General features: G+C 36.7%; 1 protein-coding gene across 4 annotated transcripts in view; it reads right to left on the reverse strand.

Moving 5' to 3' along the window:
- Positions 1–721: 721 nt before the first annotated feature.
- WWC3 (WWC family member 3) overlaps positions 722–17286 on the reverse strand; it is a 104133-nt gene continuing 87568 nt past the window's right edge. For 2 of the 4 annotated variants that reach the window (XM_080376914.1, XM_080376915.1), the window contains exons 15-23: positions 14740–14932; positions 10912–11079; positions 10119–10270; positions 9240–9399; positions 7919–8083; positions 6802–6894; positions 5547–5777; positions 4685–4812; positions 722–3276 (exon numbers count right to left, since the gene is read on the reverse strand). In XM_080376914.1, coding sequence (XP_080233040.1) covers positions 3210–3276; positions 4685–4812; positions 5547–5777; positions 6802–6894; positions 7919–8083; positions 9240–9399; positions 10119–10270; positions 10912–11079; positions 14740–14932 — 1357 coding nt within the window. In that variant the 3' untranslated portion in view covers positions 722–3209. The remainder of the gene's footprint in view (positions 3277–4684; positions 4813–5546; positions 5778–6801; positions 6895–7918; positions 8084–9239; positions 9400–10118; positions 10271–10911; positions 11080–14739; positions 14933–17286) is intronic. The other 2 variants (XM_080376913.1, XM_080376912.1) reach the window with 2 other exon arrangements.

The following is a 17286-nucleotide window of genomic DNA, read 5'->3' on the forward strand; positions in this document are numbered from 1 at the left end:
TGATCCCGAGGTTGCTGAGACAGAGACGGTTGGTATTCCACATGACTATTTCTAGCAGACCATTTAAAAATAACCTCAACTCTGTCATAGCCTTAATGCCTTGCAAATACTGGACAGAGACAGGAGTCACATGTCAGTGCTATTATTTTGCCTCAGCTCCTGCAGCTGAGGGTTGCAGAGAAACTGAGAAATGGCCTTTCTGTAGTTATACAGGTTTAACGCTTCCTTTGTGAAAACAGTAGTAACGGTCAGCCTAAACAAGTCAAACGGTATTCTTTTGAGTAGCTTCCACCTAGGAATTAGTCATAAGTAAGATATTACAGAACTAAAGATGTCAACTTACTTGCAGTACGGATCTACATAGTACAAGCCTCTGTTGGGGGGGAAAAAAGGTAGTTCAAGGTGTTGTTAAGTGGAACTACCCATGAATTCTGGGAATACTCAACTATGAGCCTCCGATATAGCTGTCAGCCTATGGTGAGCAATAAGCACATGGGAGAACATACCGGCCATTCCTTAGACTCTGCACCCCTTTCAGATCTTCAGTGTAACCTCTCTAGGATCTCTGATGTCACAGATTTCCTCTTACTTCTTTTTGAAAATTCATTACATTCACCTAAATGACATTGTTATTCAAAATACAAAATTTCTTTATAAAAGCATCATGAATGTGGCAAATATAAACCATTCAAAAATGTCTTTAACATATAACAAAACTCTATTTCTGTTTATGGCAAATTATTTATTTTGTAGAAGAAATACTTTCAAATAATACAAAAATGACACAATCATACAGAACTGTGACAAAAACGAGAGAGATGAATACTGAATATGATAACTCATTACCACATCAAGACAGAACTCATTACAGCAGTCAGAATCACAGATGCACAAGAGACGCTGACAACATCTCACAGCAGTCACTATTTAAAAACACCAACTGAACCCCCTGACAGAGAGGCCACCAGACATTGCCCCTTCATTATACAGTCACAAAACAATTCAGGGTGGAAGTGAGGTCCCTATCCCAACCCCCGCTGAAAGCAGGCCTAATGTGACCAGGATGCTCTGGGCTACGTCCAGTCAAGACCTCAACCCCTCCATGGACACAGCTCCACCTCTCTGGGCAACATCTTCCAGTATCTGACCATCCTCATGGGAACACGGTGTTGTCTGTTCTCAGTATACAGCAAACATTTCTGGTGCCACCGCACAGTAACTTTTGATAAACACTACTACGTAAAGGCCTCCACTGAACATGAGACATCAAATTCTGACTAACTGGTCTTTTCAAGTAATGAGCACTGAAAAGCTTGCTGTCCCTAGAAATTTTACCCAAACACTAAAAATTTCTTACATTATTTGATTTTTATCTGCATAGTTTCTGAATATGTCTAGTTGTGCCCAAGGAACCCAATACACACCCACCAAAGCTTACTGGCAAAAACAGACTTCAGGATGGTTAGCATGATAAATGCTAAATATAATTTAATTTCATATATATTGCTATACGGTCAAATCACTTGATGCCTGTAATGGTTATAGGCCATCCTAGGGAATGGGGGATACTACTTGAATAATAAATGTCTGCGTTAATCATCCTCATTGATTAATGATTTAGGTTTACAATCTTTTTTCCATCACTTTTTGCCTCAGCTTGGACAAGTAAAAGCGATTAGTTTCACTTTCAGGTTTTCCTGATCTTTGAGAAGGTAACAGAATATAAGCTCTTGAAACTCACAAAGAACACTGACTGACTTACAAAATATTTGAAAATATTCTGATTGGTTCTAATAAATTTCTTTAGGTTTTGGCTGTTGGTGTTTTGATTTCCTGACATATTGGAATCTAGAACCAATGAAACCTTTACTTTAAGAGACAGCATGATCTTCCTTCTAGGAGATTCCAGCCAGCAATTTGCAAGGTTAGTCTTGTGTTGGGCACCTCTCTTTGTAGGTAATGTATAATTAGAAAAATATGAGAAACTATTATAGTAGCTTAGTAAAAGAAGTATTTTTTACATACTTGCAGGATGCAAGGACACAAAACTGGCATTCTCGGGAATTCAGGGTGACAGTCTTTCATTAAAACAAATGGTCACAAGTGAAATTATTTCTTTGCAGATTTTAACTGGTCCAACTAGCAATCAAGTGAGGTATACCTTCCAAAATTATACACCTTCTCCCCTGGAAAGCATCACTGTTCAACAGAACTTGCATGCAGTAACCTCAAAGCACATCCTTTAGGATGAACATGTATTTAAGCACCCTTGCTTAATGCAGCTGCTTTCTGAAATCAGCACATATGTACTTTCCTGCATGAGATCACTTCAAAACTGTAGAAATTACTATAATAATACTTTAGCGGTCTTTCCACACAGCTAGCTCAGATTGCTCTTTTAACTCCCTTTTCATTAAACAGCAAAACAAAGACCTGTCACCCTTTTCCTTCCTCCGTTTAAAATGAGAATCTAGTTAAGAATATAAAGATATTTTAGACACAACTGAAATGAAAACAATCTATTAGTGCACAGTAAGAACATGCAAATGAATTCTGCAATGTTTAACATCACTTCTAATCAGTGTTAAACACATTGCAGGTGATAATATTTTGCTATAACACAGACAGTGCTAAAGGATACAATGTACGTAATAAGCTACAGATAATAAAGCTGAAAAAAGTGACAATTTTAGAACATAGTATTTTCATTTCAGGTATCAGAAACAAAACCAGCTCAATGGTTCCATTCTACTGTATGACAAATACTGAAGAACAAAATTTCAGTCTTAAAATACATCTTAAAGTAGGTATTTTCCTTCAAGGAAAAAAGGCACTATAAATAAATTACACTACAGTGAATTTGCCTGAACTCACTTTGTTTCTGTCTTCCAGCCTTTAAGTCAAATAAAACAGCATAAAAACTGTACACGCTCTTAACAGGATAGTCGATCTTTTATAAAATAAGTTGTCTTCAGAGATGTCAGTTTCACAACAAGGAAAAACCAAGCCTTGTTGCAGTCGCCATTATAAAATATATATATATATATTTATATATATGTTTTTGTTTACTTTTACTTTTTTTACTTTTTTTATTTTTTACAAAATGTGTATATTAGCTTTCGCACTTTTTTTTTTTAAAGAAAGTTGGCTAATCTAATAACTTCATTAAAATAAAAGCGATAAATACTTCATGTTTACAATGCAACATGTCATACATCATCAGCTGGCAGAGGAGGTATGTTAATCCTTGGTCTTGTAAAAAAAGCTATCTTCTCTCTGTGATCAAAACAAGATAAAAAGGAAGTCAATCAAATATATGCCTACTTCTTTCCCCCACCCCCAAGAACATAATATCTTTACTTACATACTGAACTGATGGTTTATTTGAATACAAGAAACTTAAAACTATTAAACCTCACTGTATACCTTTGGCAACTTTCTGTTGAACACAATTACAGGTTTTGAAAATTTAGGTAGAAGCTTTATACAACTCATTGAACATCAGTCATAGTGGACTGTAAAAGGGTTTCACAGGACAAGCCCTGCATAAGCCTCTTCTGCAATGCAATATTCACCCTTGTACATTTTCAATAATGCCTACCAAAAAAAAGGGGGGTGGGGAGGAAGATGGCATTCAAGAGTTATATTTTTACTTCTTTATTGAGCAAACAGTATACGCTGTAAAGTGTCACAAGAAATGGATGTTTGCATAAAAAGAGCAAGAATTCAAACAAGGAAGACAACTTTTGCTTCATTTTCTACATCTCGTTTTATTCAATTCCCCATTTTTGTATCTCCATAGACAAAGCATAACCCCCTGTGTCTCATTACCAGAAATGTAAGATGTAAAAACAACCCTAAAATTTGTTCCTTTTAGTTCCTCCTCACCTTTGTGAGAAAGACCTTTCCAATACGATTCAAGCAAAATAAATTACATTAGAGGACAGACAGCTTTCCTATTTCACTTAAGTATACATTTTCCCTGAAAAAAATTTCTAAAAAACTAAACACTGGACAAACAGTATGATGTAACACTGTAGCTGAGCTGCCCTCCATGTCTATGCTGCAACTAACATTTTCTTTCTCTTACTGTTACTCTCCCAATGAAAATTCTAAAAATTTTAATGCTAAAGTAATGAAGTCTTCCTGTGAAATGCACATTATCATTGTCCCTTCTACACAAAACAGACTGTGAGAAAAAAAAAATAAAGCTAAGAGAGGACACATACCACGTGAACACAGATGAAATAGGAAAAAAAATCCAAAGAAAAGGCTTCTGGAGAGAAAGCTCAAATACTATTAAGTCCTTTTTAGGGAGAGAGTGTTACTAGTAATGTTTCTGTATTACATTAAACAAATTTGCATTGAAGAATTGACACAGCATTTGAACTTAAGAGTGACTAGGCTAAGTTGAAAGAACCACCTACGTTATGTGGGCACTTGAAATTTTTATTATTTCTTTTTTAAATTTCACGTGTTTTGGAATTGTAACACTGCTGTTTTACCATAGCTTTGGCTCTTTGCACTATAAATAATTCAAAGAAAACTTGTGTCCAAATCAATATACAGTTAAAAATCACTGCCTATATAGAAGACACAGAATTTAAGCCAAATGCTTCAGAGTGCTGCTTTAACCTCTCTAACGAACCGTTGCTATGCTATTTCAGTACCCATTACCACTTACCTAAAAGTCTGCACCTGAATAGGCTCCTTCTGATTTTGCCCACGCAACTGGTATATTTCTTTTGATGCTTTCTTTAGCATCTTTTCAGCTGCTTGCTCTTGGTGATGTTCAAATTTGGTCTGTCTGGTCTAAAAAAAAGAATATAATACTTAAAATGGTCACATGAATAGAGAAAACATAAGAATTCCCACGTTAAAATAATAGATTTTTTCCCAGTCACCACAGTAAAACCACACAAGTATATTGTCCGAAATAACTGTTCATCTAAGAACTATAAATTCAAAAGACTGAGAGGATTGTTTCATTTCTTAATGTTCTTCAGACATATATGTATTCAATTAATGAAATTTACAGCACATAGATCTGTCAAATAAGACCTTAAAATAAATTCAGGCTCACTCCTCAGCTCTGATACTCCAATGACAATTTTGTTTGTTGTGCAGTTTTTGCCACTTTTTGCCTCTGACTTCTTTGTCCAAGAATGGGGTGGGGTGGGAATCAAAACACATAATTAGGGAACATTCCAAATACTTGTAAAAAATGAAATATCGAATCACTATAAATTTACTTCAGAGATCTGCAGTAAGAAAATTATTAAAGTTCCAATAATAAATATCTAAAACAAAAACAAACCAAAAAATGCCATCGGCAAATAGTGCCATTCTCTAGTAACTGTCCTCAAATAAATACACAGTTTGGTAATAATCAATGCAATGCCTTTTGTTGTGCTAACTTCCAAGAACATAGAAGCAACATTCATTGTTTAACGTTCTGTAAAAACAGCTCTTTAGACATCTTGTCACAATCAATTTTGAAACCAGAAGTTTCTGCGCATGTCGAGTGCTCACTGATGTTACCATACCTGCCTTTCTGCTTCCTTCAACAAGTTTCGGAACCGCTCATCCCGAAGGACCCAGTGGGGTAGATCAGTCTGCCCTCTGTGTTGAGCATCTTCCAGACGCTGTCTCAGCTCTCTTAAAACACATATCTCCTCGTTCAGCTGTCTCTGTCTAGTTCTGGATGCCTGGAGATCCAGCTCCAGGTCTAAGGACGTCCTTGCCATAAGCTCAGCCAAAGATGATCTGCAGGACTGCTGAGTTATTAGGATTCAAATAAAATATGCAATATATTACTCTCAACATGGTATATTGGTCTATTTTTAGCTATATAGAACATACATTTCCTGTACTTATATCACATAGTCTTTCCTGACACAAAGTTTTGGAGAGATTATTTGAAACCCACAGTGAAAGGCTAACTAGGTGTAAGTGGGTTTTGTACCATACATAAACTTTCTCAATTAATGCTTTCTGCTACCTCCTTTTACAGTTTCCTTTTGGCTTATAAATATATTAACGAAATTTATGGACTAAACTTTCATGTTATGATGATAATAAAAGGGTTGCAATATGAAAAACTCATAATGGAGTCACGGTGTTGGAAAATACTGTACTGAGCAAGGTTCCCCTTAAAGAGGGCTTTATTCAATACTGGTTTTAAGATACATTCTGCATCAAAATGGGAGGCACGGCTGTCTACTTCCCTATACCAGCAAGAAATTAACACCTGCTAGCCCGGCTAAACACTATGCAATTTATATACAAGGCATGAATGCCTTACCTGCCCTTCTCTGCACACTTGTTCCGAAGCGTGTGGGGTGGCACAGGAGCGAAAGGACAATTTAACCTATTCATAACTGAATACTTGGGCCTCAGACACCGCGGTTTGCTAGGCTGCATGGGAGGGGAGCTGGGTGTTTTACTGTCACATTCACACACACTTCCCCAGGCCTGCACTCTGCATCATAAACTAGATTTTAAAGACTTAACAAAGTTTCCATCTAAATCAATACAAATTCAGTCCCTGTAAAACTAATTTTTGTCTGCCACACTTTTTTTCCCTCCTCGGTAACTGTTCACAACTATATCTCACTTCTCTGCATCTATCTTTTAGCTTAAAAACCCCAAAACATGCCCCCCTTCCCCAACTTCATTACAGAGGCCTTACACATTTCCTAAAAACATCAGAATGTACCTGTAGACACCTAAAGCTTAGGTATAAAAGTACCAATGTTCTAGCAACTCAGTGAAAAGTAGTAACCCGTTTCCCAGGTATACCTGCTTATATCGTAGAGTACGTCTCTCCAATGTATTCCGGACAAAAGGGGACTTCCTTGGCAGAGTTGAACTGTCACTGTCACTGCGATACAGCTGATTAGAAAAGATAGTGAAAATGCAGGCTGCTTACAAGGTTGTCTACATTAAGAATCCTGAATTAACCTTCTTCTTTTTCTTTTGAGATTTATTTTTAGTAAGGTACTGAAACTGTCTTGTTTTAAGCATTTTATTTTTTTCAGCTTTAGTTATTTATAAAAATTTATATATAATTGTGCTCATACTGTATAGTTACAAGAATTCAAGAAACTTCAAAACTATCAGTGTTTTACAGGTAAGTTTCATCAAGCATTCTACTAAATATCCAAGAGAATGTAACCTAAAAAACGGGAGAGGGGAGAGTTAAAGGCAATATTTCTTCCTAAAGCATTTACTGCCACTGGCACAAAAAATACAGCCTCCCATTTTTTTCCTCTCTGATTTTAAGTAAATGTAGATTAAGTGAAGGTGTTTAACAGTCTTTTCCTTTTTGCACTACCTTTGTTCTGATGTGTGAGAGTGTTTTACTCACATTTCCTATATCACAAACAGATATGGAATCCAGAAATCAAACTGTAGAATTTGAAGGGGTCCACAGATGCACTGTGCGCAATGTAAATAAAGAGAGCAAAACCAAGACGGTCCTTGGTTTAGAAAAGGCAGAAAAGTTAAAAATTGTTACTGCATTTTCAAACACAAGCTCCTAAAAGCTTATGAAAGAGTACAATTAAAACCATGTGCGTTCCGCCAATATTGCAAACCTCAATATCCATGTATTGACCTGCAATACTGTGAGCCAACTGCTTATAAGCCTTTTGCCACTGAACACTGCCATCAGCTAAGGTGAACTTGAAAACTGTTGTGCTGATCCTCAATTACTTGCACCAGTGCACCCAGGAATCCTAGGTCCCACTGTAACCAGGGGACCTCTTCCTCACTGCGATGTTTAAATTCAATGAAAGATTATTCAGTAGAATCAAAAAAGTACTATATGTTTCTTAGAAGAAGTTATAAAAAAAAAATATGTAAAAAACACTTGTGTGGAAGAACCTCCCCACACTTCTTTTTAAGTCTTACTCACTCTGCAAACATATTGACTTCGGGCTCCAGGCGAGAAGGTCTGGGAACGAACAATAGTGCTACTGCGAACAAAAGCAGAACCCCGTGGCCTGCGGCTAGTTCTCTCTTTTGGAAGAATAGCAACTTCTTCAGGAAACAGATCCTCAGTGTTAGTTTCCTTATCCACCTAAAATTTCAATGAAGGAAAAAAAAATTATTTTTTCCTTATTTTCTCTCTGACCAAAAACAATCGGATATTTCAACAATATAAAAAGTAAACAATTTGCCCAGCTAGCTAGGTTCAAGTTTTAATGAGCACTGAGAACAGAGGATGAATCACCTCATTTTTAAAAAAGTTTTAAAACTAGGTCATTCAAAATTATAAGATTACTTTTCAGAAGCCTTTGCTGGAACAGTAACAATTATGAGATGCAGTTATAACGTGAATCATAGCTGCAGAGCACAAGAACATTCAGCATCGGCAACTGGGCATTAACCAAGCTACCACCTGATCTCCAGCCTCAACAGAAGAAAACTGTCACCTTTCAATAATCAAGGTGATTCTGAAGCAAGCAACTACCTTAAAACTGGAGAGAGTTAAAGAAACTCAACAAAAGGGAACTGAAAGACTGTTGAAGCAATGACACAAGAACACTAAAATAATCAGAAATACAGAAAACATGCTACTTCAGCAAAGCTTTTAAACTTTAAGATAACTCCTCAACAGGAGGTATGATCTTCCCTAAAGGCAACATGTATGGTTTATGTTTCTCTACTTCAATGGAACTGTGCTGATTTCAACTTGTTCAGGATTATTTTCAGTGTCTCATATCTTGAATACAAAAGATTTTAAATTCATCAGTTTCAGCACAATCGTTCTGAAAACTTCAGCTGTATTTATTGTAACATTGAAAAAGGAATGCAAGTCTTAAAACATTGAGCTTCTTTCTTCACAATTCCTTCAAACCCCCTTATTTCGAAAAGCACTGGAATTTGAATGTGATCTCTTCTGTTCCAATTTCAGGTCAACATAGATATTGAAATGAGTACATCTTTAAAGATTAGATAAACACCACAGTAAAAATTGCTTGCCTTTTGATATAAAAAACCCTAATTCTGTCCAGAAATAACTAGTAAACAAAAACCCTCAGCTCTAAAGAGGGTGTTTTTAACAACTCAAAAGGCACACTTCTGCCACAAAGGCAGTGCTTATACAGGGTTGTCTATGTCATTTCTGGTTCTTTTCTCTCCTGATCAATTTGGACTCAAAGAGCAGCAGTAACACACTTTGTGTGCGCCAGGCAGCGTGGCAGTTTCCGTACTGCAGTGTCTTCTCTCATTACCTTTAGTGGCGGAGGCTGCATTTTTCCAGAACTGTACTGGCCTGCTTGAGTTGCAAACATGTGTCCAGCTATTGAATCCCCGCAAAATGGCTCTGGATAAGGAGGACTAGTCTGGGTGCAATTACTGCATCCACTGTCAACAGATTCTGCTTGCCAACTCCTAAAGTCAGAACATCACAAAAATTTTGTAGGTATTAAAAAAACCTATGCAATTATGCATCATGTTTATATATTTCATTATCCAGGTTGGTTTATCACATTATTTCTCCAATAAATATACAGAATTTTCAAAAGGAGAACATATCCTGCTTGCATTTGTGCAGAAGCAAACAAGCAAATACATTTCATGCCAAAAAAAATAATCACCTTCCTTAATTTTCTGAAAGCTTATGTTCTTGTCTTTATAACAACACTAAGAAAACAGTAACAAAGACAACAGCGCAACCAATGTAACAAACAAGGAGTATTATTAATGATAGTGTTGCAATAAACCTTAAGCTAGTAAGAGCTGTGTTGCATGTTCACTCCATAAGCATTGCAATGTGTATCTTTGACATTTTCCCATGTCGACACAAAATTTTATTTGTTTTTTAGTACAGTGCTGTTGCAAACCCATGACAGTTGCCTCCTTAGCAAAGTTTGTTTGATGTAATGTCTTCCCACTCCCCAAATTCCAAGTCCTCTAAAGTCAGCCAGCTATTCATATACAATTTTCTCCCATTTGCACATCATCGCGTAATAACAGAATTTTATACTTATAACAGTAAGCGGGAGCAGACCTCAGACTAAGGACCTGCTGTTTCTCCTGCTGTATTTCAGACAACACCCACAGAGTAAATGTCGCTCAGCTGTTTGATGAGGTATTTAAACTACTTTTACCTTTCTGATATGGCTTCTGCCTGATCTTCCTTTCTTTCCATCTCCAGGATTTCCTCTTCTGTGTACTCCAGTTTTACCCTCTCTTCTGCCAACTCTCTCTCAACTGCTTCCAGCTGAGCAGTGGTCCTAGCTAACAGGGCTGTCACTGCATCCTGAAAGGTAAACTAGACTTCAAATAAACCCATTTGAACAAACCAATGTATTTAATGTATATTATTCAGAGAAAATAAAAATATAGCCACTGTATGTTCCTTAAAAAAAAATACAATCAAATCTGTCCCGAATCTTCACGAACAAAAAGTACATGGTGTTCCATGAACACTTCTCCTCACAGAAACTGGGCAAACTTGATCTCACTGTGGAGCATCATCTAGCAACTTAGATCAGAAAAGACCTCTGCAGGTCACCTAGTCTGGTGTGTCCTGGCCAAAGCAGGGACAGCTTCATAGCCACGTCAGGTTGCCTAGGGCCCAGTCAAGGGCTGAAAAATCTTCAAGTATGGAAATTGCGCAGCCTTTGTTGACAACGTCTTGAAGTGCAGTGGCAGAAATTTTTAATGAGTTTTAGTGTGTTACACTGGAAGTGTGTGTACAAACATACACAGAGTACTGTTTCAAGCACCTGTCCAGGCATGGCCTAGGTTTTAATTATGCTTTTAAAATCCAGCTGTTGCCACAAGAGCTAAATTAAGATACTACCTTCTGTGCACCTCAAAACCAAAGCGCACCCAAGATCACAACTAACCACCCAGCAGGTCAAATAAAATAAACAAATCACTTTTTCAGAGCCATACTGTTTTAACTGTAGTTACATTTCCAGAAGACCGAGGAATACTTTCTTCACACTGGTTTTTGTTTTTTGCTCTCTGAGGGTCTGAACCAGTGAAGATCTGAACAGTATACCAGTGAAGCTGCATCTCACCAGAACTCTCTGCATCAGTCAGGTTTATTTGAGCAATGCCCTGCAAAGAACAAAAAGCACTGACCACAATAAGATAAACACACACTGCAGGATAGACACCTTCTCATTTAAAGAGTATTTTACTTATAATGTAAAAAAACCCACTTTATCAAATACCAATACTGCCTCTTACACAGAGACAGTTTTGTTCTCTTGTGTTACGATGTTTAAAATAATGAATTTCTTGCCTCTTGCTTACTACCAGGAAGGGTCAGGGTAAATACTCAATATTTTAAGCAAAAAAAAAAATAATTCTAAGACTGATGTAGATACAATGGTTTCAGCTGACAGCTCTTAATATTTTATTAAAAAAACCCTCCCATTACAAATCAGATTTTTACATTTGCTTAAATTAAAATTACTTGACTTCAGTCTGTGTTCTTTTGAGACAGCTATATTCTGAGATACCCTTCCATTCTCTGGTCCTCAGAGGCACCTTCCAAAGGGAAAAAAATGTTGTGTAAACCAATTTTTTTTTTGTCTGCCTATTTATGTAATAAATGGGCCATAAAGGAATTTTTCTACTTTCCAAAGCTTTTTTTTTTTTTTTTTTTTTAAATCAGTTCACTAGCTGGACCTAGTGATAATTTTACATTAGCTAGCCTTTAATTATTGCTTTTGGCTTTATCTGGCTATCTCTACAATCTGTTAATTTCCATGCTAATGCTAAAAATATTTTCATTTATATCACTGGAAAAATCATGGAAAAATTGTTTTCATCTCTTACAAAACAAATAGCTGGATGCAATAATTCTAATCGTAAAGGCGGTAGGCAATGTATACAGAAACTGCATTCAACTTTAAGCAGGTAAAGAAACAGTTAATGAGAAAATAATAATAAATAATTGTATTGTTCGGGCTCTGTTTAAACAGGTGTATAAAGGACAATGGAGAAAAGGTTCTGAGACTAACAAAATAATGTCCTATTGGGATACAATATGTTACTGAGTACATCATTTCATGGCAGTATATTGGAGGCTACAAACAGAGATGCCTTTTCTCTTATATATAAAACAGAGATGTTTTCTAATTATTTTCTTGTTTTGATGCAGTGTAAGAAAGAAACATGTATTGAATACTCACACTTTTGCATCAGAGTTAGGAAATGCTTAAAATGTGCTGGGTTTAGTTTTACAGGTAGAGGGTAAAGCTGTTTTCCTGTCGTCAATATTGGAAAAAAAATGTATGTTGACTCTTAAGATGTCTAGATGTCTGACACTGCCCTACACACTGTATTTATTAAGCACCTAGGAAAGCACGCCAAAGAAGCTGTTACTAACTGGGTAGAAAATCACCATCAAGCCAATTAATAACTATCAGTACTGAAAGTACTGATTAATATTTCACCTCCACCTCAAGATTTGGAGCTCACTCGAAAGATGAGGAAACCAAGGTGGGTCTGCTAGCAGTCTGTCACATGCCTGCTCTGACACATTTGTTAACAGCCTGGATGGTGGAATAGTAAAAGTATTTCTGCATTTCTTGGTGATGTCAAACACAGATTGTAACACTTATCAGAAAAGGATCAGAATTCAAAACCATGTTAAAAAATGGGATGGATGTTCTGAAATAAAAACATGAAATGCAAAACGACAAATTTTACACTCAAGAAGAAGAATTCAAATAAATTAAAGACACGGGGAATAATTGGTTGGTCAGGGTTATAAAAGATGAAAAACTGGGAACGAAACAGCAGTGCTGTGGGGTTGCAAGAAAGGCAATTGCATTTCTTTGATGTTTTTACATGAGCTATATATGCTAATCATGGAAAATAAAAACTCCCTTATCTCAACATTGATGAGACCACCAGGGAAGAAATAAGCCAACTTAAGGAAGTACAGCTTCAGAAAGCTGTAAGAAAACAGAAATAGATCTTTCAGCAAGGCAGGGCATATGAGTAAAAGGTTGAGGGAATGGAAAGACCATCCCACAAGTTTAGCAGATTTACTTCTCTATGTAAGTGAAGTTTAGAACTATTTGACAGAAGAAGTTGGTTTTATTTTTTTCTTTTATTCCCTGTTATGTATAAATATTTCTATAACCTGGGATAAATGCCAGCCTGGCTTCTGCATTTAGGAAAGCATTAAACTGGCATAATCTAATTGAAGGAAAAAAAAAAAAAAAAAAAAGCAGTCATCAAGAACTTCAGAAATATATGGATGATTAAATAGATGGGAAAAACTGTAATCTGAAGAGATGTTGAAAGACAGAGGCCTTGTTGATAGAGGCCATCAAAGCAGTTCCAAAGAGAGGTAGCAAGTATTTCTCAATTTTAGAAAATTGTTATTTTCCATTTAAGCAAAAAAGGGCAATGAATATAATGTTGAAACATACTTCAATGCACCTAACCTTAAGAAACCGTGGCACTGTTTCTCTCTTTTTGAGCAGCATTGTTACCTTACCCCGAAGTATGTTACCAACTACTGTATGTAAACAAAGACATTTCTCACAAAACTACACTGACTATCAAGGAGGAAAAATTCCTACCAACATAACCTGAAGACCTATCATTTTTTTGCTAATTCAGGAATAGTTAAAAGTGCCCTAAACTTAGGTTTAAAGGTGGACTAACAAACATGCATTCTTGACTAGATTTGCTCAAACAAACACCTCTTATCCATAGTCCAGCAAGACTACCCAGTAAGCTGCCTCTACCTCTTAACTACTCTGATAGGCTCACAAAAAATTCACTAACCCATTCAAACCTCTCACTGAAGTGGCAGCCCACTCACTTCAAAATAGCCATGATATCAGCCTCAAAGCAGGTTTATTTAAGCATATTTATATTTAACAGCTAAATGAAGCTAACATTTAACACATCTAAACACAATTAACACAGGTAACCTATCTAAACAATTGCTACATTTATTTGAATGCATCTTCATCAGATGCCTCGCTCAGTTTGAAGTAAAAGTTTGTGTAACAGAAACCTGTCTGGACCACTATTACCCTGCAACAAAGTTAAGACTGATATAATAGTAGTCCTCTTTGCCCAGTGTTACATAGCAACAAGAGGCTTGGATTTTTTATTTTTTTATAGGAAACTATTTTAATGATACTGATTCATCATGCACACATTACAGTGCCATGCAGAAACAGAAATCTTGAGCACACTGTAGCCTAAAAGCTGTCATATTAAGTTTTGGGGGAAAAGTTTAATTTTCTTCTTACACAATCCCTTCTTGCACCAAAATTTAGCAACAGCAGATTTTTTTCAACTTTCTGCAAAGCAGACATTTGTGAGAAATGCATTCAATCAATAAAAAAATAAAGAGTTATCTACTCAACCCCATTGCAATCAATGTAAACCTTGTATTGATTTTCAACATGCCTGTGCAATATAACAGAAAACAGTAGTATACATAACATTACTTTCAATACTGCTTAAAAAGCTCCAATTCTCAACCTCTGCAAATTTTGCTAATAATTTCCAAGACTTTACATAACTTAAAATGCACATATTTCAACTTTTTAAAAATCACACCTTTTTTTATTAACAGAAGTATACTTATGCATGTGAACAAATGGATACATTAACATGTAACTCCATCAGCACTTCTTATAGAAAAATATTCACCTTCTTTTTTTAATCTTAAAAATTATTCGCCAAATAACTTCAGTTTCCCATATCACATAGCTTTTAAGAAAAAGAACCACTTACCAATAGTTCTTCTTGTTGCTGATGGTCAACTGAACAGATATACAGCTGCAGTGATTTTAATTTCAAAACGCTTGAATGCACAGGGATTCGGAAGACTTCATTAAATATTAACGGCATTTGGAATTCCAAAGCTCTAGAGCAGTAAGTGGTTGGTGTGCCTGACTCAAGTGGTGGCAAATAAACTCTCACATGACTGAGAACATCAAAACAGAAAAACAGCACAATTCAGACAAAGAAAGCTATTTCACATTTCTCAAAATCAGGCTAAGTAAAAACATCAGTGTAACTGCTACATTAAGAATCTGCTCTGGGATCTCCTTGTTACAGGAATTTAATTTGTATTCTTAACACAGAAGAACTGCAAAGCTAATGTGGAAATGCTATCTTTTTCTAACTAAAACTAATTTATTTTTTTTTAGTTAGGTAGTTTAGTCAGTTTATTTATTTCAAGCTTGGTGCTTAAGCACAGGCACCAAGCAGCACTAGAGATGCCCTGAGGTATCCAAGGCATCTACATGGGGCTAGCAAGTACGACATAGGATCTATGGGAGAGCTATAGCCTTCCTCTGAGCAGCAGCAGCTGGAGGCCAGGTGCTATGCTATGATATGTCAAATGGAAACACATGCCTATGTTTAGGCAATTGAATTGCCCCGTGTCACTGATCCATTTCTTCCTTCCATCCACTAAGCATACCCTCCCCCCCCCCCCCCCCCGCCCACTTAACAAAAGCAGCACAAAAGGAGGGCAAAAGAAACTTGCAATCATCGCATCCATCTGCCATCTTAAAAAAAAAATAAAAATTAAATATCTGGTACCATTTCATTTGAGACTCCAAGCCAAAAATAAAATCTACACCAGTTCTATCTGGCAGAAGACAGCAGAGCTACTTAGAGAAGGGTTTCTCTGTTCTTCCTGTCCTGGCTGCTTGTCCAGCCCCCCCAATACCCTGGGGTTTGTCATACCTTTCCTTGTGCCAGCAAACAGCTTCATGCAACTGTGCTGTGAACCGGTTTAGAAAACCTATCTGGGTTAAAAAGCTAACCTGGCATAAAAAAACTCCCCAAAACCACCAAACAAAAACAAATAAAAAAAATCCACCCAAAACCCCTCAAACTACAAACACCAAAAAGACCCTCAAAGCTAAAAAAAAAAAAAAATAATAATAAAAAAATCCAGCTCACAGGCTCATTCAAGCTGACTACACAGCTACATGAACCCTTCTGGCACCACCAGAGAGGGGTTGAGACTGACAGGCAAGTAAACAGAGGACAATTGGAAGAGCTCACTACAGTGGAACTGCCGCACTGGAGTGTGAAGCATCAGTTAGCTAAACGGCTTCACATCCTGTAAAAAAGAAATCCAAATACTCTGCTCAAGGGCTGCTGCAGGTAACCTCCCCACCACTGCCCCCAGCAACTGATTCAGTGAATGTACAGTTGCACTGAGAAGTTCATTAAACTGGCTAAAAGCTTTTTCTGGTTTTGGTAAGACAAACTTATTTTTTGACCAGTCAAGCCAATTGATTTACCCTGCAGCCATTTCTTGATTCCAGCCCACAGTTAAGTAGAAGGATGGGGAACAGAACTGCCTTTTTGAGAGTCATTTAGATGCCCAACTGCCTTGATGACAATGTCCAACAAACCCTCTGGAGTAATTTTTTTCTTCAGTGACTCTGCTTTACTTTCTTAGATGATGCCGATTTCTTGTTCTAATCGCAAGGCAACATGGCTGAGTACTACTCAATACTCACATTTTCTCCCTATCACATGCCTTTGCATCCACACTGAAAACAAAGTAAAAGGCCAACACTAATGCACTGACCTAATGTGAAGAATTTCCACTAGAGGTTTGCAGGGGTAGCAAGATGAAGCATTCTCAAGAAAGCTCAACTCATTCAGTAAGATGTATATCAATTTAACAACTCGCACAGAATGACTTCTTTTACAATACAACACCTCCATTTTTCCCGCTTTCAAACAACCTCTTCCAGAGATAAAGATCAATGATTTTCATGTGCCAAATTTCTTTAAAATATGCTAAGATACATATCACTAGATAAAATGGTGGTTTATGGCAATGTTGGCATTATTTAAGAAACACTTATTAGAATAAACTAAATAACGTTCTATGTGATGTGATATGGAATGTTGAAAAGTAGCACAGGCTGTCTGCACTTGTTCTCAGCTAGTACTGGTGTTAACACTATCTTCAGAGGGTCTTTCACACATACTCAAGGAGCTAATGGCCACAGAAGTCTGCAGATCTCCCAGCTGGGGTTTTTGTTGTTGTTTGTGTGGTTGTTGGTTTGGGTTTTTTTAAAGATAAAGGACAAGCTATCTCTTTTACTGATCAAGATACACGTTGCCATAAGAATTTGAGAAAATTACACTACGCTTATTCTGGGATACATCACAGATAAGCTGTAGAGGAGCTGTACAGGAAATAATATTTCTGGAATACTGCAAATAATGTAGACAGCTTTCTGGCCAGAAGGCACTTGGTGATGAAAGCATGACTTTTGACATTTTTGAACAAACTTTCCTGTG

This window comes from Falco punctatus (assembly GCF_963210335.1).
Source record: "Falco punctatus genome assembly, chromosome: 2".
Classification (NCBI taxonomy): domain Eukaryota; kingdom Metazoa; phylum Chordata; class Aves; order Falconiformes; family Falconidae; genus Falco; species Falco punctatus.